This window comes from Halichoeres trimaculatus, unplaced genomic scaffold (assembly GCF_033239565.1).
Source record: "Halichoeres trimaculatus isolate MK-OKI-2021-1 unplaced genomic scaffold, fHalTri1.1 fHalTri1_scaffold_8, whole genome shotgun sequence".
Lineage (NCBI taxonomy): Eukaryota > Metazoa > Chordata > Actinopteri > Labriformes > Labridae > Halichoeres > Halichoeres trimaculatus.
Genome location: NW_027437186.1, coordinates 14,074,947 through 14,102,830, shown reverse-complemented (window position 1 = coordinate 14,102,830; position 27,884 = coordinate 14,074,947). Strand labels below are relative to the sequence as shown.

General features: G+C 39.0%; 2 protein-coding genes across 2 annotated transcripts in view; one reads left to right on the top strand and one right to left on the bottom strand.

Annotated features, from left to right (window-relative positions):
* slc30a6 (solute carrier family 30 member 6) overlaps nucleotides 1-12,009 on the bottom strand; it is a 63,198-nt gene extending 51,189 nt beyond the window's left edge. The window contains exons 1-4 of the mRNA XM_074676493.1: nucleotides 11,802-12,009; nucleotides 9,951-9,997; nucleotides 9,420-9,506; nucleotides 2,129-2,213 (exon numbers count right to left, since the gene is read on the bottom strand). Coding sequence (XP_074532594.1) covers nucleotides 2,129-2,213; nucleotides 9,420-9,506; nucleotides 9,951-9,997; nucleotides 11,802-11,985 — 403 coding nt within the window. The 5' untranslated portion in view covers nucleotides 11,986-12,009. The remainder of the gene's footprint in view (nucleotides 1-2,128; nucleotides 2,214-9,419; nucleotides 9,507-9,950; nucleotides 9,998-11,801) is intronic.
* Nucleotides 12,010-18,543: 6,534 nt separating this feature from the next.
* sult6b1 (sulfotransferase family, cytosolic, 6b, member 1) lies at nucleotides 18,544-27,853 on the top strand. The gene is made up of 7 exons (XM_074676182.1): nucleotides 18,544-18,873; nucleotides 22,591-22,703; nucleotides 24,753-24,842; nucleotides 25,447-25,573; nucleotides 26,496-26,590; nucleotides 26,793-26,946; nucleotides 27,071-27,853. The coding sequence occupies exons 1-7, from the start codon at nucleotides 18,678-18,680 to the stop codon at nucleotides 27,196-27,198; spliced, it is 903 nt and encodes a 300-aa protein (XP_074532283.1). The 5' UTR covers nucleotides 18,544-18,677; the 3' UTR covers nucleotides 27,199-27,853.
* The last annotated feature ends 31 nt before the right edge of the window (nucleotides 27,854-27,884 follow it).

The window sequence follows — 27,884 nt, the reverse complement described above, 5'->3', positions numbered from 1 at the left end:
ACAAATACAGTGTTTCCCATTAATTAATGAGACTGTGGCGGCCCGCCACAGTCTCATTTGGCCCCGCCACAGTCTCATATGGAGAAAAAAATACGATCCGTCACTCGGTCAGATCATTGCACAGCTGTAATTTCCTACCGCACGTAAACAAGCAAGAACAAGAGTGCGCGCGCACTGGTCACGCTCATACACATCGCTCTTTACTTGATACGTTTGACGCAAACCAGATTCCAGAGACACTGGAGCGGGGCGTCTGACTCTGAGGTACGTGCATTTTTGGGCATTAGCGCTCATGCTAACTGCAGCCGTGGCCACAGTAGCTCACTGCGCTGTCTGCCTCCCTTCACTGGAAGAGGACCGGCTGCACAGCGCACGTCTCGGTTCCAGAGTTTCAGTAACGAGAGCGACCACACTGTTTTAATATCATAGCGCATTCAGAGTCAGTGCAGGCACACAGTACAATTACCTGTTACCATCCCAACGAGCTGACGCGGCTCATTATTTCATGGTCTCCTCTCCTGGGGCCTCATTTTTTACAGGGTGTAAAAGTCCTCTTAAGTTTCACTTACGACGAAAAGGCAAAACGTGCATACGACCAAAATATAAACACTCTTTTCAGATCTATCAAACTCTGTGTACACACGGCTGCACGCTATTACCTGTGATAAACCACACCGCGCCGAGAACAGCGTAAATGCGGTGACGTGAACACACCTCGTTTCCCGCCTTCAGCACGCCCGAACATAACCATATATGGTCAATGCAAATCAGTACGTGCATATTAAGTAGCCATGTGCGCTGTGGGATTTTATAGCGACATCAGCGTAAGATGGTGAACACAACATACGGAGAGAGCATGGAAGAAGCTGAATTTCTCTCAAAGCCAGATACACAGCAATATCAGGAAATATCAGTCAGAAAATGATCTTGCATTGATTTAGGCTACATTTTGTGATGAAGTGGGCCTTAGCAAATTTAGGCATCTTTATTTATTTAAACTATTTTCTGCAGTCACTGTAGAAAAAAAATAATGAAAACACAACAGTCCTAAATCCAGATAAGGGAGCAGAGAGAAGAAGAATAACGGTAGGCTACAGTCTCAGTAGCCTGATAATGGATCACAGATCATGGAAATAGTGTAAATAACCTGTTGTTGAAATGCTGTTCAGTAAATTTTTCAAAATATTGTGAGTAAGTGAGATTTTGGTTTTGTTTCTGAATCAAATTTAAAATATTTCTGATATGCCTTTGTAAGTTCTTATTTATCAGCATACGTTCATGTCCATGGTCCCAAACTGCACTTACTGTAAGGGCGATACATTGTGCTTAAAATCGTACACACACATTAAAACGGCCGAGGGTCAGCGACCCTGCCACCACAGTCTCTCAAAATCCTGTGGGAAACACTGAAATATCTATTACACATCAGGTTTAAATATTATCAACATGGTTTTGTTTGCATTGTTCTGGTCTGGATGAATACAAAATACGCTCTTTCAACATGACTGATGTGTTCTCTTTGTTGCTGCACCACAGGGTAAAAGCACAAGCTGTGAAGGACTTTGTTTCTTCGACATGCCCTTCCAAGTGCCATATTTTAACTGATGTGACCCGTCTACCATACACACAAACAAACAGACACAAATACACACTAACATTTAATGCTTTGCACAGATACACAGTCACACAGATGCAGCTGTAGCAGCAGGGTTGGTCTGAACCCCTCTGGTGAGATGACCCTGCTTACACACTTTTAAAGACTTGCTCACTGTATGTGAATCTGGTTGTAGCAGCACAACGACAAACGCACACACACACACGGAGACGGTTGTGTGCATATGTGTAAGAGTGCGTAACTGTCAATCAGAGTTTACTGTGTGTAGACAGGTATCTCCGCCTGTTAGTGTCAGTGTCCACATCTCAGGGTGTGTATGTGTGTGTGTGTGTTTCTATTGTGTGTCTTTGTCAGCTTGGGTATCTATGTGTGTGTGTGTGTGTGTGTGTGTGTGTGTGTGTGTGTGTGTGTGTGTGCGAGTTTGCATGTGTCTATCTGTGTCTGCCTTATCCCTGAGTTTGTTTAATGTGTGTGTATGACTGTGTTTATGAGGGTGTGTGTTTGTGTGCTCACCCATGCTGTTGGTGGAGCTGCACCACATCAGTAGACAGCCGGTGCACAGCAGGTTGAGAGCCCCGAACAGCAGGATCCTCCACGACTGAAAACGGCAACAAACAAACACAATAACTGTTAAAGGACAAAAATAAAAGAAGCACGGAGGCTCAACCTCTGGCTCTAGTGCCAGTTAGGGTCATTCATTATGCACATTGAGTGTTTAAACACTAAGAAAAAAAAAAAAAAAAAAAAAAACAAAAACAAAAAAAACCCCACTTCAAACAAAGAAAATAATGAAAAAAAATAAATAAATAAGAAGACATCACCAGCTTATTTCAGATTTTCAGTAGGATGTCAGTTTTAGTAGTTATTGGTCATACAGTAACACAAATCATCAGCAGACAGATGTCAACATCTGTCATTTGAATAAAAATATTCCTTTGATAAATTTTGCATGAAAGATTGAGTTAATTTGATCACATTGTTATTTTATATTTTGTGCTTTTTTCTTTGCTTCAATCTGTCCCGCTGGTACCCCTACAGTAGCTTTACATGATTACACGAAATCCCCATATTTCCTCAGACAGGTGTTTGAGTAAATCCTTATTTAAGCTTCTTTCTGAAATGCTTTGTTTTAGCTGCTGTCTCTTCAGGGCTCCCTGCCCCACAAACCCCCTTTCCTCTGATTGGCCAGCCCTCTAGAGGCCTGTCAGGGGCAGAGCTTTGAGCAGACCTCAGTGTTTAAGGCCCACCCCTCCAATATGTCAATGCGTTGATGAATTTCTACAAGTTATGAATGTGTAGACGTTTGAAAGTCTGCACACATTTAGTATGAACATGCATCATTGTTACATTAACATCCATATAAAGTCTGGAATCACATTGTACCTCTTCTGTGCTGACAAAAAGAACTAAAGAAAGCAGTCAACAAAAGGACTCAAAAGCACACAGCTGAATGATATTACAGCTGATGTTCAATGTAGGGATCCAATCCAGCTTTTCTGGTTTTGATACCAAATAAATAATAACCTGCATGCATTACTGTGGTATATTCTGGTAATGTTTTGAGTAAAAGACAAAATAGGAGGAGATGGATAACCAAAGTTATGTAAACTATAAAATATCTAAATGTTTACCAGCAACACAGCAACACAAATATTCCGAATGTACAGAAATTACTATTCAGTTGTAAACTTTTATACCCTGTAGACTGGTAATGCAGCAAAAAACTAAAAAAGTGCATCAGAGGTAACATTACAAATCAAGTACCCAAGAGTGCCAGTTAAAAAAAAACAGCATAGAGCTGGTCACCTGGATCAGCACCATGGATCTGCTTCTTCCTACCGGTACTGATCCAGTTCCGATACCAGGATCGGTTTCGGTTCATCTCTAGTTCAATGGCAAGTCTGAATAAAGAATTAAGCTGATTTTCCAAAGCATCAAGTTAAACTATGAAGCAAGGAACAAAGTATCCTTTGGGTCACAACAGCAGCTATATCAGGCACCTTTTTTTCCTTTGAAGATAAAGGACAACAGGGAAACCCTGGCCAGAAAACATGAGATTCTTCTGTGCTGTATGAGAGATGGATCTGGGAGGATCAGTGGCATGGAGCTTGCCATGTTTCTGAAGTGGATAAAAGGACCTTGAAATGATTCTTGATTTTGATAGGAAGCCAAATTATGGGTGATAAGATTTGAGCAGTTTACTCAAATATGAGTATATTTTCTAATGTTAGCCTCTCAGATGGAGAAAGAAATCCATTACATTTTTCTACATCGGTAGCAATGCACTCAGATGTTGTAGCACAAAACAATACTGAGAAGTTTTGTTTTAGGTTAAGTCTACTTCATCTACACAACCAAAACAAAATGCATCCTTAATTTTTCATCATGAATGCCAAGAGCATCAAAATTGTCTCATTCTATTATAAACAATGGTTTCTGTACAAAATGAAACAAAGTGCAGACAGTCATTATAACTTGGACTGTTCTGATCAAATGGTTTCATAGACTGACTTACAGGCAGGACTAAAGCAGAAAAACACTCAGGCCGTGTCTTAAATTGGGTACTTCTGCAATTACACTTATCATTTTGAGCGCGTGATTGCATTCACACTGACAGTATGGAAAAACACGCTTTGATTTTTCAGCTGGCACACCTGAAATGGTCAAAAAGTTGAGTGTGGGAACTTCTCAGATTGGCTGTATAAAGGAAGGGGCAGGAGCAGATCAAAACAATAGTTGAATTTGATCAATGAGCAGAAGAACAGCCGTGAATGATTGTGAAAAGCTTTGTAATTTCCATTAAGTGTGGTGCTACAGTGTTTGATTTGAGACAACAACACCCTGTAAGATTTTGTGCACTGTTGTAATAAGTGTAGTGTATGTAAGTGCTCTTCTGGAAATACACCATTTAGGACACAACCTTAGTTAAAACTAAGCCTAATCTATTCAGCATGGTTCATACAGCCAGTGGTTTTGCTGAATGAATCTTACATTGGCAGAGCTAGCATCACCAGCTTCTAGTCTTCTTGCAAGGTCTTCATACCAGTACTAGGGACATATTGCTAGCAACCCAAAGCTCCAGCAGAGTTTTTACAGATTTATTCACACAGGCTGAGTTCACCTGGACAGGGTTTTCTTTCCTGTCAGTCAGCTTCCTGTGGGCGAAACTCAGCAGGCAACCGGCTGTCTTCTTACCTAAATCCAGACCTAAAAACAGACTGGAAGCTACTGATGGGCAGCGAGTTTCCTGTCTTGCTGCCACCTGTGGTGTCAGAGATTTGGATGAATTTGAAAAGCGAGCAGGATCTGGTCATACTTTGGACCAGCAGCTCAGCAATTTGTTTATGTTGAATAATTTTCTTTACTGTAAACATCTTTTAAATCAAAAAAGTGAAACAAATTAACTTGGAGCACAAGTCCAACATGCAGCAGGTTACTCTGGTTCTTTACATAATCACAATCTAGTGTTTCTGTTCACCAGAGCACACATTAAACTGACTGATCAAACATTAAAGATCCCTCAGATCTGTACAGTTTCAGCTGAACAGGTTCCTGCACTGATTTATGGCAGATATACAAGAAGTCCAGCGACTCTTTGACGTAGTGTTGTCCTGTCATCATTTTCCCTTTACAAGAGCCAACCTCTACCAACTGAGCTGTCAGTCCACCAGCTTTCAAACATCAGATAAAATGTCTGGGCTAAACTTTTCTGACCTTACACATGCATGAGAAAAAGTCACAGAAAGAAAAAAAAATGTATCATGTGTTTTATTTTTTTTTTTTTGACCCACATTCCATCTGATTCATTTCTGAAACTGGCCACCAGAGGCGCTCTAAAAACGTTGGCTTTACTCATGTTGCTTTGTTTGGTCAATAATTCTCAAAGTTAGTCGTTTAATCTGATTTAAATCCTAAAAGGGGACTATTGTCTAAATGTTTAGAGAACGCAACAATCATTGAGGTAGAAGACCTGAGACAGAAAAATTGTTTTCTTGTGATGTCATTACTCTCGTCCTTGCTTTTCAGAGACAACAGTTGGAGCTCAAGACAAGAGAACTTTGAAAACACTGAGAAAGTTTTTTACATAGTCCGGAGCTGCAGCATCCACCTCTGTTCTTTCTCAATCAGCGCTGATGGACATTCAGCAGATTTTTCTATGAAGAAAAAAAAAACTGAGTTTAAACCTGTCCTCTGACCAAAAAGAAAAGTGAGTCTGAGTGTGTCGGATAGAGCAGATATGTGGAAACGAACAAGGGAACAAGCACACGTGTGCTTATGTATGTGTATGTGTGTGTGTGTGTGTGTGTGTGTGTGTGTGTGTGTGTGTGTGTGTGTGTGTGTGTGTGTGTGTGTGTGTGTGTGTGTGTGTGTGTGTGTGTCCTGGCCTGTCACTTCAACTTTGACTCATATGCCATGGTAAGGAGCGCCGAGTGCTGTGAAATCTACAATTACTGTGGTGTGCTGTGTTATGACAGCGCTGGGGCGTCTGGTGACAACACTAGCCAGCGACAGGCATGGGAGACCCATGGTGTGTATGTGCACGTGCATGCATGTGTGTATGTGTATGCCAGCGTGCACGTGTCTGTGTTAGCAAACAGAGAGACAGCACTTGGCCCAAAACACTCCCCTCCCCCCTTCACGTACGCAGAGCGCCTGCAGGAGCGTGCATGTTGTTTGATCCTTGAAGCTCTGCTGCCCCCGTCTGTCCGTCAGAGACCTCACCCAGCTGTCCGGCAGCATCACCGTGAGCCAACATATTGAGGTTACATGTGACATCAAAGTGACAGAGCTGCTGCGCCCGTACAGCTTCTCAGTGGCCAGGTACTGTAATAAATAAGGAGCCCTTGCTGATGCCAGGCCCGGTCACATCAGTGTGGAGCGCCATGCCTGCTTCAGCACCACAGGTCAGCGCCAAGCAAATGTATGTCATGGTGGTGAGCAGAGGCGTGACTCATTGGAGCCTCTGAAGAGAATAGGGATAGTAGGAAGGGGAGGTCAGCTTCAACCTGGCAGACTGGGAATGTGTGCCATGGATTTCTGGGAGCTTTGGACCAAACAGAAACCTGCAGCGTGCAGAAGCTTCATCCAGCCAGGGCCCGCTTCCAGCCGCAGCCAAAACATGAAAAATGTCCTCTCCCGTTCTTTGTCTGCTCCAATGAGAGCCATCAGGACTCTGTGTCTCCAGGGCAGCTGTGTTCCCCACTCAAAATAAACCAACTTATATAATGAATTGGAGTGGCGGCGGTGTTGGTGGTGGCAGCATGTTAACAGGAGACGGGGAGTTTTCTGACTCTGTTTTGGAAGAGGAAACAAGATGACGTCGGGTCCTCAAAGTTTCTTGTCCTGCAGTTATGTCTTTCCTCTGCTGACGGCCTAACATCTCTGTTCCAATTTAATCAGGACAAAGTGTTATAACCAAAGTGTCTGATGAACCAGAGCAATATAAACAGAGTCACATGAACTTCAGAGGACCAAAGCTTTCTGATTGAAGACGACTTAAGGCCACAAGAAGTTCTTGGTATTTGCTCATAATCATCAATTATGGTTAATAAAATAACAAAATAAACAGGGTAAAAAAAGGATGCAGTAAACGAATGAAAGCATGGATCCATCCTGCCTTTATCGTGTGTTGGATCTGTATCATGGATGTGCAGATGACAAATCTGCACACATGGTTTTGAAAGTTTCATCAAACAAAGCATCCTCGATGACATGCAAGTGTAAGATTACAGGACAAGAGATTTCTGCACCAAATCCTTCATCAGTTGACCTGGAGTAAAATCGAACTGTACCGGAAATTGGCTCGGTTTTATTTTCCAACACAAACAGTAACAGGAGACGTGAGACAAGGGCGATGAGGTGCTGAGGAGGAACTTCTCAACTTTCGCCCATTTGAACTATGTTTGGCCCCTAAGCCGAGGACGACACCCTGTAATCCAATCCAAGGCTCTTGAGGGAAGCAAGACCCCCTGCCAGTTTGAGGTCAAAGTGGATTATGTAAGGATCATGTGTGGTAGACATAAAATTAAACTGAGGTTCAAAACACAATGATACTACCACACACACACACACACATACAGACACAAATCATTATGGTTAAAACCTTGTTTACATTTATTTCCACTTAGAAGCATTTATAGCTTCCTCACTACTTCTGTCCCTGTTTAGTCATGACCCCAACGTGCTAATGCTTAATGAAATGGATCTCAAGGAAAACCCATTCAAATCATCTAACTATCCGAGGTGAGAAAAGTGGGACAGACTCTATTATTGTTTCCTGTTTTTATATCACTGTGCTCAGTGTTGTTGCTGAGGTGAAATGTTTTATTTATGTTGATCAGGCAGATCACAGCCTGCAGCAAGAGAAGTTCCTTTGGTGGCATTTCAACAAGCAGTACAGCATAAAAACTGGGAGAGACCCAAATAGATCACCCACCAAATACTGAAAATATGCCTGCTTAACATTCTCATGGTTACAAACGCACTAATGTCTCAGTTTTATTTAACATGTTATTTGCTTTTTCTACAGCTGGATCCTGTTTTTGATGCTTCAACAATTTATCAAACAGCACCACGAAAGAGACCTAAAACAAAACAGGATTTTATCCTCAAAATCAGAGCTTTATGTGCTGAATTAACAAAGTAAAAACACTCAGAAATTGTTTGATCTGGGCTTTTTGACTATGTAAAGCAATGTTTAAAGTAAAAATCACCATAAGAGTTAACCAAATTAAAGAGGTCTCTACCACTTTCAGTGCATCTTAAAATAACAGTCACAGCAAAAAAAGTGTTCTGCATTTTTTTCTAAGCTCCAGAATACATAAAATCTTAAATCTTGAGTTAGTCTTCCAGTTTTTTTTGCGAAAAATTGACATTATACTTATTGAATTATTATTGAATCTGGTAAGTAAAGATACGTTTTTCAATTTTGAAATAATCAAACTCTTGAAAAGTACAAAAAAGGCCTGCATTGCTTGGACTGCATAAAATCAGTAAAGAAAGTAGCTGCCATCACAGTTTTAGAAAGGGGCAGTTTTGGCTAATGACAGCATTGATATGGACAGCCTATCTCTGGAGGTCCTGACCGTTCTTTATGTAAACTCTAGTCCAAGACTTGCACATGAGAAGAGATGGAGACCTGAAAAAGTGGTTTTGAGACCAAGACCAAAACCAATCTCCAGCACTACAACCTTAGTTGAGTGTTTTCCCATTTCATCAGAAACTGTTCTGTTTTGTAGGAACAATGCAGTGAAACAATGGGTGTAAAACCCATAGTTTCAGTCTCCGTAGGCAATGTTCTACCTTGAAATATTATTTCAAGATCAAGATGAACCGGTGTCTGATATTAGTTGTTCACTGGTGTAAGTATTAAAAAAGCATTAAGAAGTCATTGCATATTAGTTCTGTGTTCAAACATCACATCAAACCTTACAGGACCACAGCAGGAGAAACTTTTTAAAAGCCTGATACCTCAGAGAAGGCAGAAGCAAAGCCTGAAAGTGTAAAAGGTCACCCACAGTGGACCAGAGTTCAGCTTTTGGCTGATGGTATTTCACTGTAAGGCTTTCACTGGAACATGGTGACCTGCTAGACAAACAGGATTACTGGAGGGGTTTAGGTTTGACTGTGCAGGAGAAATCCAAACAGCTTAAAGCAGAGGTTTTTAAAATCAAGGTGGTGAGGTTTGGTGATGTGGGCCATACGACTTAAGTTGGCTGATTTGGAAAAAGTATGAAGCCACAAGAAGGAAAAAAAAGGAGCAAGGATGACACAAATGATACAGACTAATTTCTTCACAACTCACCCGTCTATCTGAGGTGACCAGTCTGAACTCCTGCAGAAGTTTCCCAAAGATGGATTTGTGCGTCCTCCTGAATGGATGAATGGTTCCCTGCACATCAAAAGACATCATTAGAATAATTAGTAAAATAACAAGAGAAAACAACATTTTTTTTTACATGTCATTCAGAGCTGTGTGTAAAGACATGGAGATAATTCTGAGTACAGTCAGGCTTATCTAAAACTGTAACAGAAATGCAGTTAGAGGCAAAGTGTGACCTACACTGACACCAAGTGGTGAGTCTGAATACTCAGCAAAACATCCAAGTCAATCTGCAGTATTGTGACTGGGATGTTTTGCTATATGAGTCAGGAAGACAATTCAGTCACAACATGTCTAATTTGTCAACAGTGATAAAAAGATAAATCCTTGGGTTTTTCTGAATTAATTCAATGTGGAAAAATAAAAACACATAGATTCTGAGTGAAAAAACACAAATTAAAAAAAGGATTTGGTATAAAAATACCCTAGTTAAGAAAATCCTGAGCTACTCACCAAGACGTATGTGTCGTGTTCATGCTTCTTCCTGTGCAGGTGGATGTCTGTGGAATACAGGCAACATCATTACAATGTGGAAACAAAAAAAATTCACAATATGAGAAGGAGTATGGCATGAAACCAAACTCTAAGGAGCAGACCCACAAATATGAACAGGTTTCTTTGTTTTTGAAATGTATATGATGTTAATCAATATTTTATTTGCTGAACATAAGATGTTGTTATTTTTAAACTCAACTTTATCTTATTAAGCTGTGATTAACCTCTTTGTCACGCGACCACTGCACACACATAAAACAGCAAACCTCTGTCTCTATGGTGAGTGTTTTTCTCCACACCCATAAATAGCAGGGAGATTTTTTAAAAATCACTCTGTGTCAGCTAGTTCCACAGAAAGCATGACATACCCTGCAGTAGGTCTGCATAACTTGTAAGACAAATACTGAATGCAACGTGTGATAATATACTATTGACAATAAATTGTGGGATGAATGAATTAAACTAAAGAGTGCAGATTAGCGTCAATTTACAGTTGTGTTTTTATTCTTCATGCTCCATACAATACAAATACAAACCATTTCTTCTTAATCCTAAAGTTTGTGTGAAGGATTTTTAATCTTCATTTGACTGTATCAAAATATATATCAGATGCATGGTCATGGAGCCTGGGCCTCCATACAACGAGAAAAACGTTAACACATCTTTGCATTACGTCCACTTGGATCATACTGATGACAGTGAAACATTAAATGGTAATACTCTACAGTGTTTATAAAAACAAAGCACCTCCATCAGTTCAAAAACAAGAAGAGATGCAACACAACTCAACCAGCAGTGGGCACCCTGCGGGTAACCCTGCTCACAGTAATGTTTCTGGGTGGGTTTGGTCAAAGGCAATCAAACCATTAACGCATAGAGGCCACTATCATGAACAGCCAATCAAAAGCCTATTTTGTTTTTACATATGCACTGTCTTCATGCAAGTGTGCAGACTGTGCACATCAGCAACAACACTAGTCGTGTTTTCATAAAACAATGCACCTTCACCTCTTGACAAGGCATGATTTTTGCAAAAATTTCAACCGTGCATCACTAGTTATACTTCAGTAACATCCTATCATTACTGCCTGTTGCTCTACAAAATACTTCAGGTGATGCTTCAGAGCGTGATACAAAGGCCAAAAGGGTGGTAGACCAAACACCTCTTAAGTCAAATAAGGACAAGGCAAGTGACAGTGAAGATGAAGAACTAGCAGAAAAGAAGGGTCGTCTCTTTCCAAGTCTCCATACAAAGAGTAAGAAGAATATTACACGCAAACATAATCAAGCAAATGTACAACACTGGTAAGGAGGCTGAAAGCAATAAAAATGCAGAGGAACAGTTACTATGCATAGGATGATGTATGGTTAGCAGGTTGTCATTGTACATGGCATCCCGACAGGGTGGGATAAGTTATCTATGAGTCCAAATACAAACAACTCCAAGAATTAAAACAAATACCTTAATTTCTGTAAAAGCATTTAGTTCCCTTAAGTCATTTGAAATTTCGTTGTATTTGTTGCAATGACAAATAAAGTTCCATTCCATTCATTGGGAGATAGTGGGCTCAAAGCTAGCTGAATTCGCTACAAGTCGAGTCAGACAACAAACACGGGCCCAGGAATGACACTTGGGCCTATAAATAGGTCCAAATTGACCGTTAGAGTCAGCGTTACCACCTGCTCTGTCGTTAAATACAGCGATTGGTTGAGTAAACTGGAAATGCTCATGTGCCGTCCACGGTCAAAATAGCTAAGCTGCCTGTTTGATTACGTGTTGTTAGCCGTTAGCCTGTTAGCATAACAAACCTGAATCATTGATGTTAATGACATCAACCGACACCATGTCAGGTTTATCCTGTGGGGCCACTTTCCTCTCAGTCACCCCGGACGGCACCACGTCCGGTTTTGGGCCGAACTTTCTTGGGTAAAAGTCCCCGGCATTATGGTAAGACAGACCCGAAGACGTGGACATCATTCCGTCCATCGCCATTTTGGACTTCCTGTACCCACAAGCCTGTTCTACAAGACTAAGGGGCGCATGCGCAAACCAACAAATCTGTATATCACTGAAGGCTTAAGCTAACACTGACGGTCCACATGCTATGGAGATCGAGTTTGCTTTTCCGCATAGTTGTGTTTGGGAAAAGACCACTCAAAAACGAAAAACTGTTGATTAAAACTTAGTATCAACTTACGCCGGGAATCATAGAGGAATATTACAACAATATTCTGCTTGAACATTGTATTTTTTTGATAAAAGTTTTTGATAATTCAAAGCTGGTTAGGTTGATAGTTTATGATTTACATACAGCATAGCCCATATGACTTGGGTCAATAGAAATGGCAGAAATTTAACTCACTTAGCATCATGTGGGAAATTCTGTTTGTTTTCTTCTCAGCTTTACTCCAATCCTGCACAGCCTTTTTGTATACCACGTTATGTTAAACTCTGCTAGCACGACCAGCCCACTGAATCAGGAAAAAAAAAAGATCTAATCCAGACAGGTAAAGCAGCTTTTTGTTACAGGTTTGATCAGTTTGAAGCTCCTGCCATGTCACAAAAGTATAGCCTGCCTACGAATCAGGAAAAAAGTGGGAATAGCTAAGGAAAATTACACAATCACATGAAAAACGAATTCTCTAGATCTAAATCTAAAAGTAAAACCAAACAAATATCAAAAAACTAGCTGTATCCTACAATGCACATTCTCCCGAATCCATCAAATACCAATAACGGCTTTAAAAGAAATAACTGCAAGCCGTTCCATTGATTGTCTAGTCAATTTAAACTAAAAGGTATGAATGTGGGAACTTGAGAAAACTAGATATAAAATCACTGCATAATTTTTTCAAATACAATTTAGAGGAAGGCTTTTTGTACTTAACAAATCTCTACTTAATTTTTTTTTTTTTTTTTTTTTTTTTTTTGCACAACTCACACTTTTGACTTCTAGAATGAAGTACAATAACTCTATTGTCAAAACACTTTTCAGTGACTTCTTTTGTTACTTTCACCACAGGTCATCAAATCGGCAGGGCTCAAAAACTAAAGATGAGGCAGCATGACTAATTCTAGCCTGAAAAGCCTTCGTAACACACTTAACAAACACTTTTATGTAATGTAGTGAGCTTACATATTTGTTTTGTAAAAACTTAGTGGAAAATGTAGCTGCTTATTCATACAGGAATGAAAGGACAGCTGTGTGTGCATTCTGTCAAGTAAAACTTTGAGGCCCCCCAAGCCAAGTGGGGCCCCTGTGCAATTGTCATAGAAGTGTATAGTGAGAGAAAAAGGGGCGATGTGATTTAAAAAAAAAAGAAGGCAAGGAAGAGTGTTGAAAAAAACAAAAACAAAAGTGCTTTTCCTAATTCCCCTCAGTCACTTGAACAGAAAAAAGACCATGAAATTGGGATTTTTCAGCATCAGAAAAAAACAATGAAATGATAGAGAAAGGGGGAGGAAAAAGAGGGAGAGTCGGACACACCAATTACGTTCTCATTTGTGCAGGAAACGCTTCAGACTGAAATTTAACAATACAGTAATGTTTTCTTTCCATCTGGCTCACAGCCCTGAATGGCCTCTGGATCTGCTTTCTGTCACATTTGTAATATCTCATGATAAATACCCCTGTGCAATCTGAGCCCTTGCAAACCCAGTGCTGGTATCTATACAGCACATATGTGTACATCTGGGAGGGAAAATGCAGTTAACACATATGCCAGTAACTTCTGACTCAATGGATGCAAGGCATTGTATGGATTTGTTGGATAGTCATGTTTATATGTGTAGCAGTCAGGCTGTAAACTGAGTGATGAATGAGAGCAGCTGTTTGTGTGCAGTTAGAAATGTCTGGATCGGTCTGATAAGATTTATATGTTTCCAGATGGTGGGATTCAGGCATACATACACACAAATACTTCCTGATGCAGTTCCACAGGCACTTTTAAGCTCTCAGCTAGCTCCGACAAGTTGTCAGACAATTCATTTTAAGGTTAGGACTCAGATAATGAATGTGTTTAAATGATAGATTTAGAAATTTTTCACATTTATTTCTGAACTTTCAACTGCTTCCAAATTTTTAACAGATTCAGTTAACTGTGCCATGAGTGCTTTGAAGTTTGGACAAAGTTCTTCCTGTGAATATTCCTTAACTTTGATTCACAGGGTTAGCTTGAGGTGAAAGTTAAGCTGCTGACGTGAATACCAGACCAAAGGCTCAAGTTTAAACATGCTGAGTAACCAGAATTTTACACCCTGAGGGTTACACTCTGCTAAATGTGAGTTGTTTTTCTTTTCACCTTAACTGCTTTGGCCCACTGGTGGAGCCCATTTGAGTGAAGATCTTTTTTCAGCACCTAAAAGGGGAATTTTTGGTTTCCTTGTTTTGTTTTGGGCCTATATAGATTTTATTCATTAAGCATACTAAGTAAAAAAAAAAAAAAAAAGATTTATTACTTGATTTTGTGTCACACATTTTTAATTTTGTTTCAAAATGTCCAGGTCCATGTTGCAATGATTAAAATAGTTATCACTTGTTTATATATGGGCAAACTATTAGAGGTAAGAAAAGGCTGACTGCAGCTGGGTGGTTGATATGACTGGAAACACAATACAAGTTAATCTAAATGTAGGAAGGCCCACTGAGTTTAATTTATTGGCTTGTCTGTCTTTTTGGAAGGTTACAACTGGTCTCTTTCACAGTATTTGTATGTCTTTAGTATTAATGACCCCCTTATTATGTTCAGTTACTGGGAGGGTCCGTTAATAAAACTGAGAGTTAACAAACGACAGCTGTCCAGCTGCAGGTAATGTGTGCTGTTGTCAGTAAAAGATTCATTATCTGAGTTTACATAGGTACTCTGAATGAAAGTTTTCACAACTGTTTGTATTTACATTTCCAATCAATGACCACGTCCATTGTCCATGATCTTTATTCTATTGGGCAGCTTTTCATGCTAGCTAGTTTACGTTACATTAACTAAATGAGTTTTTCCATTAACCCATGCAATTTGATATACATGTTGACTTTGTAATGTCAACAGCACAAACAATCTTAGCAACTGCTGTAGTATAACCTGGATGTGGATGTTATGCTGGTGCTATGTTAAGGTGTCAATGGTAGTTACTATTAGTGAACATTTATTTTTGATTGTTTTATTTGTGTCTTCCTGTAAAGCGCCATAACAGGAGCTCAGCTTTCCTGTGTTTTTACTGGAGTCACACTATCATAGTGTTTTCCAGCACTGTAACACTCATGTCAATAAAACACAAAGTCAAGGATGGGCTTTTATGTCAGTAATTGGGAGGACAGACAAGAGTAAGAGTCAGGAAATAAAGGTAACAGTGATTGGGAGATAAATGACATGCAGCAAGCTGTTAAGGGCTTACAGTTTTTAAAATGTTTACCAAAACAGTTTAATCACAGTTCTTGTCAAACTCCTTGGAATACGAATAAATTCTAATGCTCAAAAAACTAAAAACAAGTCCTTTTTTAAAAACTCCATTGGCAGATCTTTGTACCCCTAGAAAACAATTCGGGCATCATTTTTTTTATATATAGATATCTTGATCTTTCTGGACTTAAGGTGGATTTGGATCACATTAAGTTTAATAAAACTTTTTTTTCCTAAAGCTTAGACGCAGTTGTTGCAGTGAAACTACAAAAAATGAAGATACATAACCAAGCCTGTGAACATCTGTTTTCAGTATACTCAGTGGATAGAAGTCTTTAAGTGTGTCATTTCCTGACACAGTTAGAAACTGGTGTCCACACTTCAAGTAAGAGGAAGTGAAATTAATTCTGATGACACAAACGAAAATGCATTTGCTCTTCAGTGAAACTCAGAAATGACCTCCAGATTTATTCCTCATCCAGAGTTATAACAATTGACAAGTCTCAGTTTTTCACATAAAGATCTGGTAACTGGTTTTATCGATTAATAAAAGGATGAATAGATATTATTACAGTTTCAGTACGCTATCATCACTGTTAGCTGTGTGTGGTCAGCTGGAGGCAACAAAAGCACCAATTTTGTTTGACAGCTTATAAAAGTGCACATCTGCTGCATTCTGCATTAAAGCAATAATTCCCAAATATGTCACAAAGAGCTGCGAGAGCTTGTGCAGACAACCAATAAAACAGTTTCATAACACTAGCTTTAACCTGAAAACTTACTGTAAATGCTGTATCTAGAAAAGTCTGGATGTTGTGGATCCATTAGTAGCAGTAGCAAATGTTGCTCAAGAGCAGGGTCATACATCATTTAATAATCCATTTCTTAGATTAATTCAACAGTAATGAGCACTGTAGTGCTCATCACTTGTAGAAACATGGGCACAGGCTCATTTTGCTCGCCACAACTTTTGGTGGAAAAAAGTTAAAATGTACCCTTTGCACTGGGTAAGAATATCAGGTAGACATTGGGTTCTCATTGAATTTGCTGCTAAATCTAGATTATTTAATAAATAAATTCATCTGAGACTGCTGCAAGGGTGCAAATGTGCACTTTGAATGCATATTTCAACATTAAACTATGTATTTCCATTATACTAAAAGCACAAACCTATAAATTTGTGACTTGATCACTCAATGGCCTATTTTAAACTTAAATGTTTTATGTCTATAGTGAAATACTTTTTATTCATGCTACATTTGAGCTGGCACAAAAAATGGAATAATAATAATAATAATAATAATAATAATAATAATAATAATAATAATAATAATAATAATAATAATAATAATAATGATGATAATAATTTAAAAAATTCAACTTATGTCTAAAAATCACAAAAATAGAGTAAAGGTTATCAATATTAATGAAAATATGGGGGGCAAGCAATCTTTTTTCATTAAAACACCAAACTGGCCCATTTCTGCTCCAGTATTTTGTCTTAGTTATAATAATAATAATAATAATAATAATAATAATAATAATAATAATAATAATAATAATAATAATAATAATTTTCACTTTCTGGATACTCAGATGCTTGATACAGTGTGCAAAACAACAACGGAACCAAATGAAGACGGTAGATCACAGCACTGACTGGCTATCAATATCTCATGGTAAGATATGCAGCTCAAACGACAGTACCAGGGAGGAAATGGACTCCAGCTGTTGTACAGTACTGGAGGCAAAACCCTCCCCTCCCAGCTGGGATACAGTGGGCCACAAGGCAGAGGGGGGCTTTGGTCTGTGTGAGCAATTAAAACTTCCCAGAAAGAGACTTCAACCCTGTCTTATTCCACTCCCAGCTCATAGTCTTATTATCCCAAATGTTTGTATGTGATTTCTGTGATTATGTGCTGACATCTTTGTTTTACGGCTACAATGGAACCTCAGACAGGATGGAGTTGGGAATATCCAGCATGAGCCCCTCCTAACCTAGCTTTTTGGGTCCCACTGCCTTGCTGATAACACTACCAACTAGAGGATTTTGACCTCTACGGTCCTACTTCTAGCAGCATGTTGTCTCACCAAATATTGGTCTTTATAGAGAATGCCTTGAATGAAACATACCACAGAAAAGCTACAAAACTCCAATCTTGCAACTGAAGCAATGGGGTAATCCTGGACTTCATTTTGTATGTGCAATCAAGGGAGGTTACATAGGCTAATCATCCAGTTTCACCAGACTCCTGAAGGAGGTCTGAGTCAGAGAGCAGGCACATATGAAGGTAATCAAAGCACTCACCACTGAAGAAAGTAACAAGCTGTGGCTAAAATGAAGGGATACTGTTAAGGCCTCCAGACGACCATCCGGGAAACAACCATGGGGCACAAAACCAGGTCTGACAAGCTTGCATGGAGCCTGCCACAGACGAGAGTGTCATGTGTTAAACATGTAAAAGCACCCTGAGATCACAGATTACACACGACTATGTTGTTATGAAACACATTAAATGATCATTTAGGGTTTGGTCTTGAAGCCTTGGCATGTCTCTGAGGCTCTGAGAGAGACTAAGTGTCTTTTCTGAGAACAACCTCACACAAGTCAATTGCAGGGCAGGAGCTTATGAGAATTTAACTGATAGTCCTTCAAATTAATGTATATCCTCCCTCCTTGTCTGGTTTCCTTCAGAGCTGTAAATTAAGATTTATGTCGCTTCATTTTTGAAAGGTTTCCATTACATCCGCAAAACACTTAGGGAAGTGGTATTGGTCTCTGAATATGATCCTCTCCAGAGGTTTCCTCCCTTTTTTAACTTCTAGCTGAACTTTTTTTTCACCCTCTTTGGGATTTTTTGGGCAAGTAGGCGACTAACTCTGAGCTGTGAAGCAATGCACATGATATTGATGTGTATACGTGTGTGAAAAAGGTCTGCAGTCTGTCTTTCACCCTGTTCCTACCATCTGGTGAACATTGCACAGGCATCAGCAGACACACCTCCACCATCACATCATGACTTTGTGTGTATGTGTGTGTGTGTAAAGCAACAGGAGGAGGAGACACCAGGCACCTCCCCCTTTTACCATTACTACACACACAAACACACACCCTTTCTCCCTCTCATTCACTTGCTGTGCAGCAGTGGACGAACGCTCTGTTGCACAGAAAGCAGCTTATCTGTTTTTACAGCCACATTGCCTTTGCTTGTCCGCGCATATTTTTTTAGAAGCTGTATTTGTCTCTTTAAGTTTCTTATTTGTGCAGCTTCACATCACTGAAGCAGGATGAGCTCTGACGACTTCTTAACTCGTGCACAGTCCAAGCTGCAGATGGCCAAGGACATAAAGGATGAGGATAAGTTGTACAGATATAAGGGGGTTTTATACCCATGTCTCATGTGCCCAGAGGAGCATCTTAAAGCTCTGGAGGACATGGAGGCCAGAGAAGATGACCTTGTGCTGGTGGCGTATCCTAAATGTGGTGAGTAGTTTTTGACCAGCTGCAGAATTTCAGGATGAACTGAAGCTGTTGTGCATTAGAGGAACATGTTTCAAACAACATGCATCTCTCTTAATAGTACATCTTGTCATCTACTGTGACCTTTGACCTTAAGTCAAGTTTCACTTCCACTTTTATCTGATCAGACTTGACAAACAGATGTTAAAAATGCAGCAAACAAAACAAAAAAAAAAAAAAAAAAACATCCTTCAAATGGTTATGTCCAGCATCAAGTGTTTTTAGTTTTTGCTGTTAAATCTATACAAACTGTATGTGTTTTCCTTTATTTCTCAATCTGGAAATAAAGAAGTTGTCTGCAAAGGAGCTGCCCCCTCTTCTGGAGTCCAGAGACAGTGAGTCTGCTCACTGGACATATCCTGCTTTTTACTCAAAACTGCACCTCACTATGGGAGGCGAATTGCTTGAATGTGAATCATTTCATTTTCTGAGTTTCACTTTTTTCCTTTATTTGCGCCTGAACACTCTTTAAGCATTCACAGCTAACACCAAGCTAGGTTCAGAGATCATCTCTGTCTCCTTTGGTTTGGTTTTGTTTTTCCTTTTTGTTGTATAGTTTCCAACAGCCTTTTGCCAGCAGGTTAAACTGGCTTGTTGACATTTCAATGGACCGACTGAAATTACATCTACTGGATGTAATTATATAATTATATAATTTTATGTGGTTGTGATCAGGTGAAATAAAACCTGTTTCAGTAGCCGAGGTGTGATATATTGAGAAATGATTGACTCTGACATGCTGTCATTTAGCAATCAGAATCAAACCTTCACCCAAGAAGGATAGCATCACAAATCAGAAACTAAAAAAAAAAGAGTCATTAGATTTATAACAATATACAAACAGCCATAAACAGCCAAAAGTTTTTCACATTGGAATTAACTTATAGAGAAATAATGGTGTCTTATTCTGCTGAAAATGATAATATGGAGTAAGATTCAGCCACAAATATAAATCCCCCCCTCAGCACATGCACCTTATTAAAAAAGAATAACTGAGACTCTAGAAACCAATTGGTTAAATGAAAAATGATAATCAAATCCACAACCTCATCTTTCCATCATTGGATGAGTGTTTTACTTGAAGACAACTTAAAGGATAGGGCAGCTGGGGATTCAACTGCAGCCTCTTTTGTTCCCAATCTCCACTTTGGTGGGAACCCACAGACGTAACAAGGAGAGACAGAAAAAAGGAAACTATGTGTCTGACTTGGTTCATTTCAGGATAAATAGATGCCTATGACTTGAGATCCAGCCACCGAGAAGCATCAAGGATGTTTCTCTCAATGATTTAAAGAAAAGATGATTACTGAGGGTGTTCCTCTGGAGGAGATAGCAAAATGATTACCAGGATTGAGTTGTTCCTCGCCTGAGGTTCTGAACCACGATTTAAAAAAGAAAAAAAAGAAAAAAGGGTTTCCCAAAATTACTCTCAAGAATGTGAATCAGAAAAGCATGTTTCTGCCAAGTTAAGTATGAGTTGTCTTTGTCCTTATCTTTATTTAGCAGTAAATAACTTTGAGATCTACAAATCTTTTCTAAAGCTGGTTACAAGAAGTGAGTTTTTTGGGCAGAAAGTTTGTGAGCAGTGTTCTCTTTCGAGGAGAGAAAATCCTAAGCGTCAGCCAAGTATGTTCACGGTAGATTCATCACCTCGGGACTTGGGCTCTGTTTACAGTTCACTTCCTGTCTCAGACTACACTGTGTTTGCTTTTTAACCTAAGGTTTTCAGTGAACCCACCACAGCTGCCCAAGAAAGGCTTTGTCCAGTTCTTTAAGAAAAAAAAAAAAAAGCACTAAGATGAAAAGTTGAAAATCATGTCAAAAAATGTTTTTAGCATGGTTTTGAGACTTTTAATATTCTGGAGAATGTCATACTAATTTCTTTTTAAGGGATAGCAAGCTAAGTAAAGTTAAGTGCTAGCCATACTTTTATTAGCATTGACTAAAAAGTTGTTTTATATTAATCCTTCAACAACAAAACTATACATGCAATTTCTTAAATCAGAAAACTGGGTCTGGTCTTTTCATTTTTTCATGACACAAACACCTCTTGGACAATAAAATACATCAGCTGACAGCAACATAAAACACGAGGAACTGTTGCCCTGGTTAAGAAGTCTTTATGCAGTAATTTGTCTTAATTTTTGTCTCTTCTTCAGCATCATGTCATCTCATTTAACCGCTGCACTTTTAAAGCTGAAACAACCTTTTTACTCTCAACACATAGCAGGAAAGCTAGCTAATGTCATGCATGACTCAATACTAATGTGTCTGCTGTGATTATTTATTGTTTTCAGATGCTCCATGTAACACCTCCTTAAATCTCTTTCCCCTGTAACCGCGCTGTTGCTCATGGTGTGGTTTGTACAGTGTGAAAAGCTCCTGTCACGATGCTGCGCTCGAGCAATGTGACATGTTTTCCTTCCGGGAGAGAGTTAACTTTTGTACACAGTTGGCTGCAGTGGAGGAATGACATGAAGACAGACAAGTTAATCGTCTTTTGAGGAATGTTTGATTACAAACACACCTAGCCCACATCTTGGGGGCTGAAAGGCCGGGCTGGATTAGGACCCACATAGGGGTAACAGAGCTTTTTATCTACAGAGGCGTGACTTAACATGTCACCCATCCAAACGGCCAATAGGAGCCTGTTGTTGTTGTTTTTTTTAATGACTGAACATGCCATTTGAAGTTCAAGGCAGTTAAACCAGCGTTTCAGGCAGATAATATCTTCCTGGCGTCTCTTTAAAAAATAGAGTAGATTAAAGATTAGCCCAGCCTCCACTTCAGCACTGAAAATACAATCTGCTGCCGTTATTGACCTGTACCATTCCTCCAAACTCCCTTTTAAATGTGTGTTGTACTGTTTTCCAAGATGGTTTTCTCTGACCTTTCTGGCTCTAGGTGGCACCTTATCGACTGAAAACCTGTTTTTAGTCACTCAACAGAAAAGTCGGGTTACATTTCCAAAACAGCAGCAGCTGTACAGATATATTTTTACCTTAAATTTCAATCACATATAATATTAAAAACTGTCCACAGCAGCAGGCCATCTGCAACAATGATCCAGAGGAACTAACGCTAGTACTCAGCTTTATCAGAAAGGAAGTTTTAAGCCTACACTTTTTAGCCAATGCTTATAAAAAATATGGCTAGCACTCCTGGATCCTGGCTGGTAGATGATTCCAAAGGTGAACCTGATAACCAAGGGCTCAAACCTACTTGCTGAGCGCACATTGTTCTCATCTGGTTACTGGGTACAATGAGTTCTTTATGATAGCATGGTGCATTTATGTTAACACCTTCTTAGGTCAGAGGAAGGATTTTAAGTTCTATTCTAGTTTTAAAGTTTGGGATGTTTCTGATTCAGTAGAAACAGTAAAAAGCTGTCAATGAAAATTGTTGGATGTGGAAGTTGAGGGACAAATTTTCAAACACACTTTTACTGCCAAGCTAAACTAACGTACCAGTGTTTTTATGTCTCTCTTGATGGCCATAATTTAGAATGGACTCTGTGGTTTAACAGTGCACTTACTGAGCAGTGTGTTGAAATTGTGTTCTGTGTGTGTGTGTGTGTGTGTGTGTGTGTGTGTGTGTGTGTGTGTGTGTGTGTGTGTGTGTGTGTGTGTGTGTGTGTGTGTGTGTGTGTGTGTGTGTGTGTGTGTGTGTGTGTGTGTGCAGGTTTTAACTGGATGGTTGGGGTAATAAGGAAGATCATCGCTGAGGCTACTGGGGTGAAACCCGAAACCAAGATGCCACCACTGATTGAGTTCATGGGCCCACAGGTCTTAAAGGTAGATATGGACTATTGTCAGCTGTGCTATTACTACTACTACAACTTGTTTATATCTCCTGAGTGCTTGTGTAGCAGCTATTAGAGAAGTTTAAAACAAAGTTTCATGTGACGTGAGACCCCCACTCTCAGCGCTACATGAGGGCACTGACTAACTGTCAGCTTGGAAATCTTTCAAGAGCTCTCTCCACTGGACGCTCCTCTGGGATTGACTTTTGTTCAACCTTGGTTTTATTACTCTCCATCTGTGTAGCCTCCTCTGACAACAGTCCTCCTTTTTTCCTCTCCTGGGGATAGCTTACACAGTCAGCCTGGTTGTTTAACTGTCAGCTAATTTCTCTAGCCTAAAACAAGCCTTTCTTTCCCCGGAGATCGTAACTGGTGTCGGATAAACTTGAATAGTGAAAAGGGCATTTAGGGCACCAATTTAAACACTGATGGTATATGATCATTTAGCCATTACATTGTATGATCAACTGTGACTCCATTATGATGATTTTAACAAGTATATTAATTTATAGACTAGTCTGGTGATACTTCAATGCTTCTATTATATAGAATATGCACAATCTAAGTCTTATTTAAAAGACACATGGACTTCAGTAGTTTTTCAGACATCTTGTGGAGGCTGATTCACTTCTATTCACTTTCTGGATCATTTGGATCTTTTGGAACTTTAGGAATAGACATAAAATAATGAAAATCTTTCACAGAGAAGTACATGTGCATACAACAAAGTGCAATATAGTGAAGTCAGTTTAAATCTCAGATACATCAGTTTTAAATCAGCTTAAACTGAAGCACCATAACTGATGTAAAATTGGTTATGAGATACGCTGAAATAAACAATAAAGCCTTTACATGACTTTCAAAAGCAGACAAGGCCATCATCAACAAAACTGTCCATTTCTTTTTTTCTACATTCAGTTGCCCGTAACCTTTGAGCAGAACAAAATCATTCTGAATCTACAAGTTTCCTTCCTGTAGGAGCTTTAACATCTTTTGTGAGGTTTCATGTGATAAAAACAGATTGATTTTTGTGTGTTCTTCTCTTATCCCTGATAATAACCTTCTCTTCTTACAGTACATTGGGTGTATACTGAACAATGGGTTACACCACTATAGTTTCTCCACCTACTTCTTTTGCCTGAAATCAAACCGTGTCCTTACTTGATCAATCAAACTGATGTTTTGAGTGTATCTGTCGACCCTCGTACGTCAAACAGATGTAAAAGGCTTTGTGTTTTTTGTTGGTGGAACAATATTGGACTTCTCTGGGGCTGCTTAGCCCTTTCTCTCTTTCAGTCTGGTTGAAAGCAATAATCTAAAACAAATGTTTGATCATAAAGCACACACTCTGTTTACACAGTATGTCATTTTTTAAATGAGCTTCAGACAGCTCATTAACGTTGGAGGTCAGATGTGAAACACATTGCTCTGTTTACTCAGGCTGTTAAATAAAGAATACAGAGCTGGGTTGGAGTGTTCATGCCTGTGAGTACTTTGCTGTACTCTGAATAAATCAATGCATTTAAATTCAAAAGTCAAAATCATGAAACATCCAGTTGGAGGAAGAAAAGCGACTCAAGGAAAAGTGTGAGTAATTTAAATTTTTGTGAAATTATGCTCACTGTTTTTGAAATGGATCGTAAATTCGTTACAGGTCTCAACAGGCAAATCATAAGTACAGGCTCAGGCTGCAAAAGTTGATTAAGGTCATGTGATGATGAAATCAACATGTTGATCTTTCTGTTTTGTTTCTTTTTAGAACAAGGAAGAAATTCCCGTCTTACCAAAATGAAGTGCTCCTAATGCAGCCCCATAAAAACCGAATCATTGATTGTTAAATCATGTCTTTAAAGCATAACCTTTAAATTACGGAAGTTATGTGGGCCGATCTAACACTTGACCATGGATGAGATTGGTCACCATTGCGTTCTTTGACAAGAAATGGCAACATTGTTCTAAATGGTTTAAGAACTTTTTTAAAATATAATCTAAAATGAAAAAAATGTCATGTTAATTTCACACATCTCTCCTCTTTCCTCAGGCTGTGAATGAGGCCCCCTCTCCAAGGTTCCTGGGTGCTCACCTCCATCCTGACAACTTTCCTGCCTCCTTTTTCACAAAGAAACCTAAAGTAAGTTCCAAACTGGGACTATTTTGTTCATTGACTGTGAAGAAAATAAACAAAAAGAAGGATGGATGATTGGTTTGATGGCTGGACAGGTGTTTAAAAGTCTGTTTTATCAAACTAAGAAACAAACTGACAACAGATCTTGTGAAACCATTGTACAGCATAGATCACAGTTAAAGAATCAGAACCATAAAATGTTGAGGCCTTGTTTTTTTTTGTGTAACAATTTAGAAATAAATTTATTTCATGGTTTTTACCCTTTTAATGCTATCCCCAAAAGGTTTCAATTCTTTTAGTTTTCTTTTTAAAGACAAAAAAGGTCATTTTTACCTTAATATGTTTCGACGTGCATGCTGCCATCTTCTTCAAGGTAAAAAATACCTTTTTTGTCTTTAAAAAGAACACTAAAAGAATTAATATTTCAAAAGAAGACAAGATGAATCTAATCAGTAACTCCAAAAGGTTTGATTTTTATTTTTTGTTTCCATGGTAAATATTGTTTCTGGTCAATATTTTTTCCCACCAGCTTTCAATCTTCCTCTTATATCATTTTCTGTGAACAGCTAATCAGATTGCTGTATTTTTTTGTTGTGTGTGTGTTTTTAAGATGCTGGTTATCTTCAGAAACCCAAAAGACACTCTGGTCTCCTTCTATCATTTCTGCAACAACAACCCAGTCCTTCCCTCGGTGAAGTCATGGGACTCCTTTTTCTCTGACTTCATGAGTGGAGATGGTAAGAAAACAACACAATACCAAACATGAGACATTGAGAGTAGCATGTTACAGGCACTGCATGACTAAAAAAGTACTGTTTAGTCGCCTGAGTCATATTTTTAATAGGACAATGGAACTAGAAGAACCATAAAAGGTTTGAGCTTTTACCGAACATTTTGTCATTAGTATTAACTTTTTTGTTTAGGCTATGATTTTGAATAAATCACCCTTTACAATCTGACTTAAAAGTTTGTATTGTGTTTTTATATAGTTTACAAACAAATGCCAAGTTGAAATGTCGCATGTCAATACTAAATGGAAAAAAAGTTGTGAGGTTCAAATGTGTTAGCGTAATCCACATGAGTCACATGAAATCCAACTACACAAGACTTGCTCAAATGGTGACATCAGCAACCAGTGAATAGTTCCTAGAGGGCACAATGAATGTTAGACAAAACTTTTCTTTGTTGATTGAGATTTTTTTGTTTCTTTTCCAAACCTTGCTGGTTGGATTTTTTTTATTCCAAAACAATTAGCCATACTCCATGAACTGTCAGTAAATAGAGAAACACCAATTAACTCAGTATCAGTCAGATATAAGTGCACTCAAAGACACAAATCTGATAAAAGAGGAAAGCTAGAAAGCTCATGTATAGCCCCTTTCAAAGCATCAGTGATGATATAAGCCTTAATACCCCTCTTTTATGGTCCCTTAGCTCAGCTTTATAAACAATGCATACTGCTAGTTCAGCAGGTGGAAGTGTTGGATACTTTTTACCGTTAGTGCTTTACACACTGGTTTTATTTCACCAGGGCATTCCTAAAATGTGATTTAATATGATTCTCATACCACAGATGGACTTGTTTTATGCTTAAACAAGCGAGGAAAGAGATGTTTTTTTTTTAAGTTTACCAATGCTGTCTGTTGTCTGTTTGTGTAGTTGCCTGGGGGTCATACTTTGAGCATGTTTTAGCATGGGAGAAGAGAATGGACGACCCAAACGTCAAGATTATCACTTATGAGGATCTAAAACAGGTAGATCAACTTCTCTGGCTTTAAAAACTTAAAAGATCATAAATGTTTTTTTATGCATGTGAAATCTTTTTTTGAGGTCTCAGCAATGTGATACTGTGTGCATTTTAGAGGCTGTTGTCCAGAAGCTTGTAAGGCTCCATTTCTAGATGATGGATCAAGATAATTTCTGTGGCAATGACTTGGCGTGTTTCTCTCCCTGCAGGACCTCAGTGAGGGAATTAATGAAATCAGCACTTTCTTTGGCTTCAGCCTGACCAAGATCCAGGTCCAGCAGATAGCTGAGGAGAGCACCTTCAATGCTATGAAGACATCCTCTGCTAATCCCCACTCTCTGGGAAATATAATCTTCAGAAAAGGTGCCCAGAAACTTGTTTTTTTCATTCTTGAATGAATCATACTTGTGGTAAGTTTTCCAAATCAAATACAGAACTAAGGCAGGAAGAAGAAAAATCCTCCACATTTTTCTCTGTTTCTGGACAGGCGAGGTTGGGGACTGGAAAAACCACTTCACACCGGAACAGAGCAGAGAGATGGACGAGGCCTTCAACAAGCACTTGGCAGGAACCAGGCTGGGAGCGAAACTCAACTACCAAACGCACTGTCAGTAGGAAAAGACAAAGGAAAATTTAAAAAGAAAAAAAACTATTTCAGACTTCTCTGCCCTGAGCTGAGGCAGACAGATCTCCCCCTATGGCAAGATCTGCACAGACCTCTTTTTCTACAGGTTGCCCTTAAACCCAGAAGCATAATCCACTGTTAATTGTTTTTAGACATGTTATCAGGAGCAGTAATGTGAGAGGACAAGAGAATCTGGGTGGCTCAGTTCAGGGGTAAAGTCCCTTGTGAAAGGCTACAAAAGGAAGGAGGAAGAAAAAGAGGATGCAAAAAGGGGATGTATTATTGAACCTCAATACATTGTCATTTGTCTAGTTCTTCAACAGAAACCAATCAAGGACTTGTTAAACATTAAGAGATGATTACCCTTTTACATGTTTAAAGTTTCTGGAATAAAATATTTACACTTGCACGCACCACATGACGGTTTCAACAAGCTTTCAAGTTGGTTTCAGGTTACTCAGGATTATGTTTAGCCAGGCCAGTATCTTAATATCATTTGTTTGCCTTCTCAATTTGATTTTCTGCTATAATAAATGAAGCATTATTTGTCTGTCTCAGGTGTCAGATTTATCCAAAGTGATAAAACCCAGGGTTGTTTTTATATTTAGCACCTGTTCAAACAGCAGCTGAATTATACTCCTACTGGCAGCTCTATGAATTCTCTCTGGTTGAGAAA

Bases quoted from the DNA above. Each gene is read 5' to 3' on its own strand.
- sult6b1 (XM_074676182.1), top strand. From the start codon at position 18,678: ATGAGCTCTGACGACTTCTTAACTCGTGCACAGTCCAAGCTGCAGATG. The intron at 18,874-22,590 runs GTGAGTAGTTTT...GTGTGTGTGCAG, and splicing joins GGTGGCGTATCCTAAATGTG to GTTTTAACTGGATGGTTGGG. The intron at 22,704-24,752 runs GTAGATATGGAC...CTCTTTCCTCAG, and splicing joins TGGGCCCACAGGTCTTAAAG to GCTGTGAATGAGGCCCCCTC.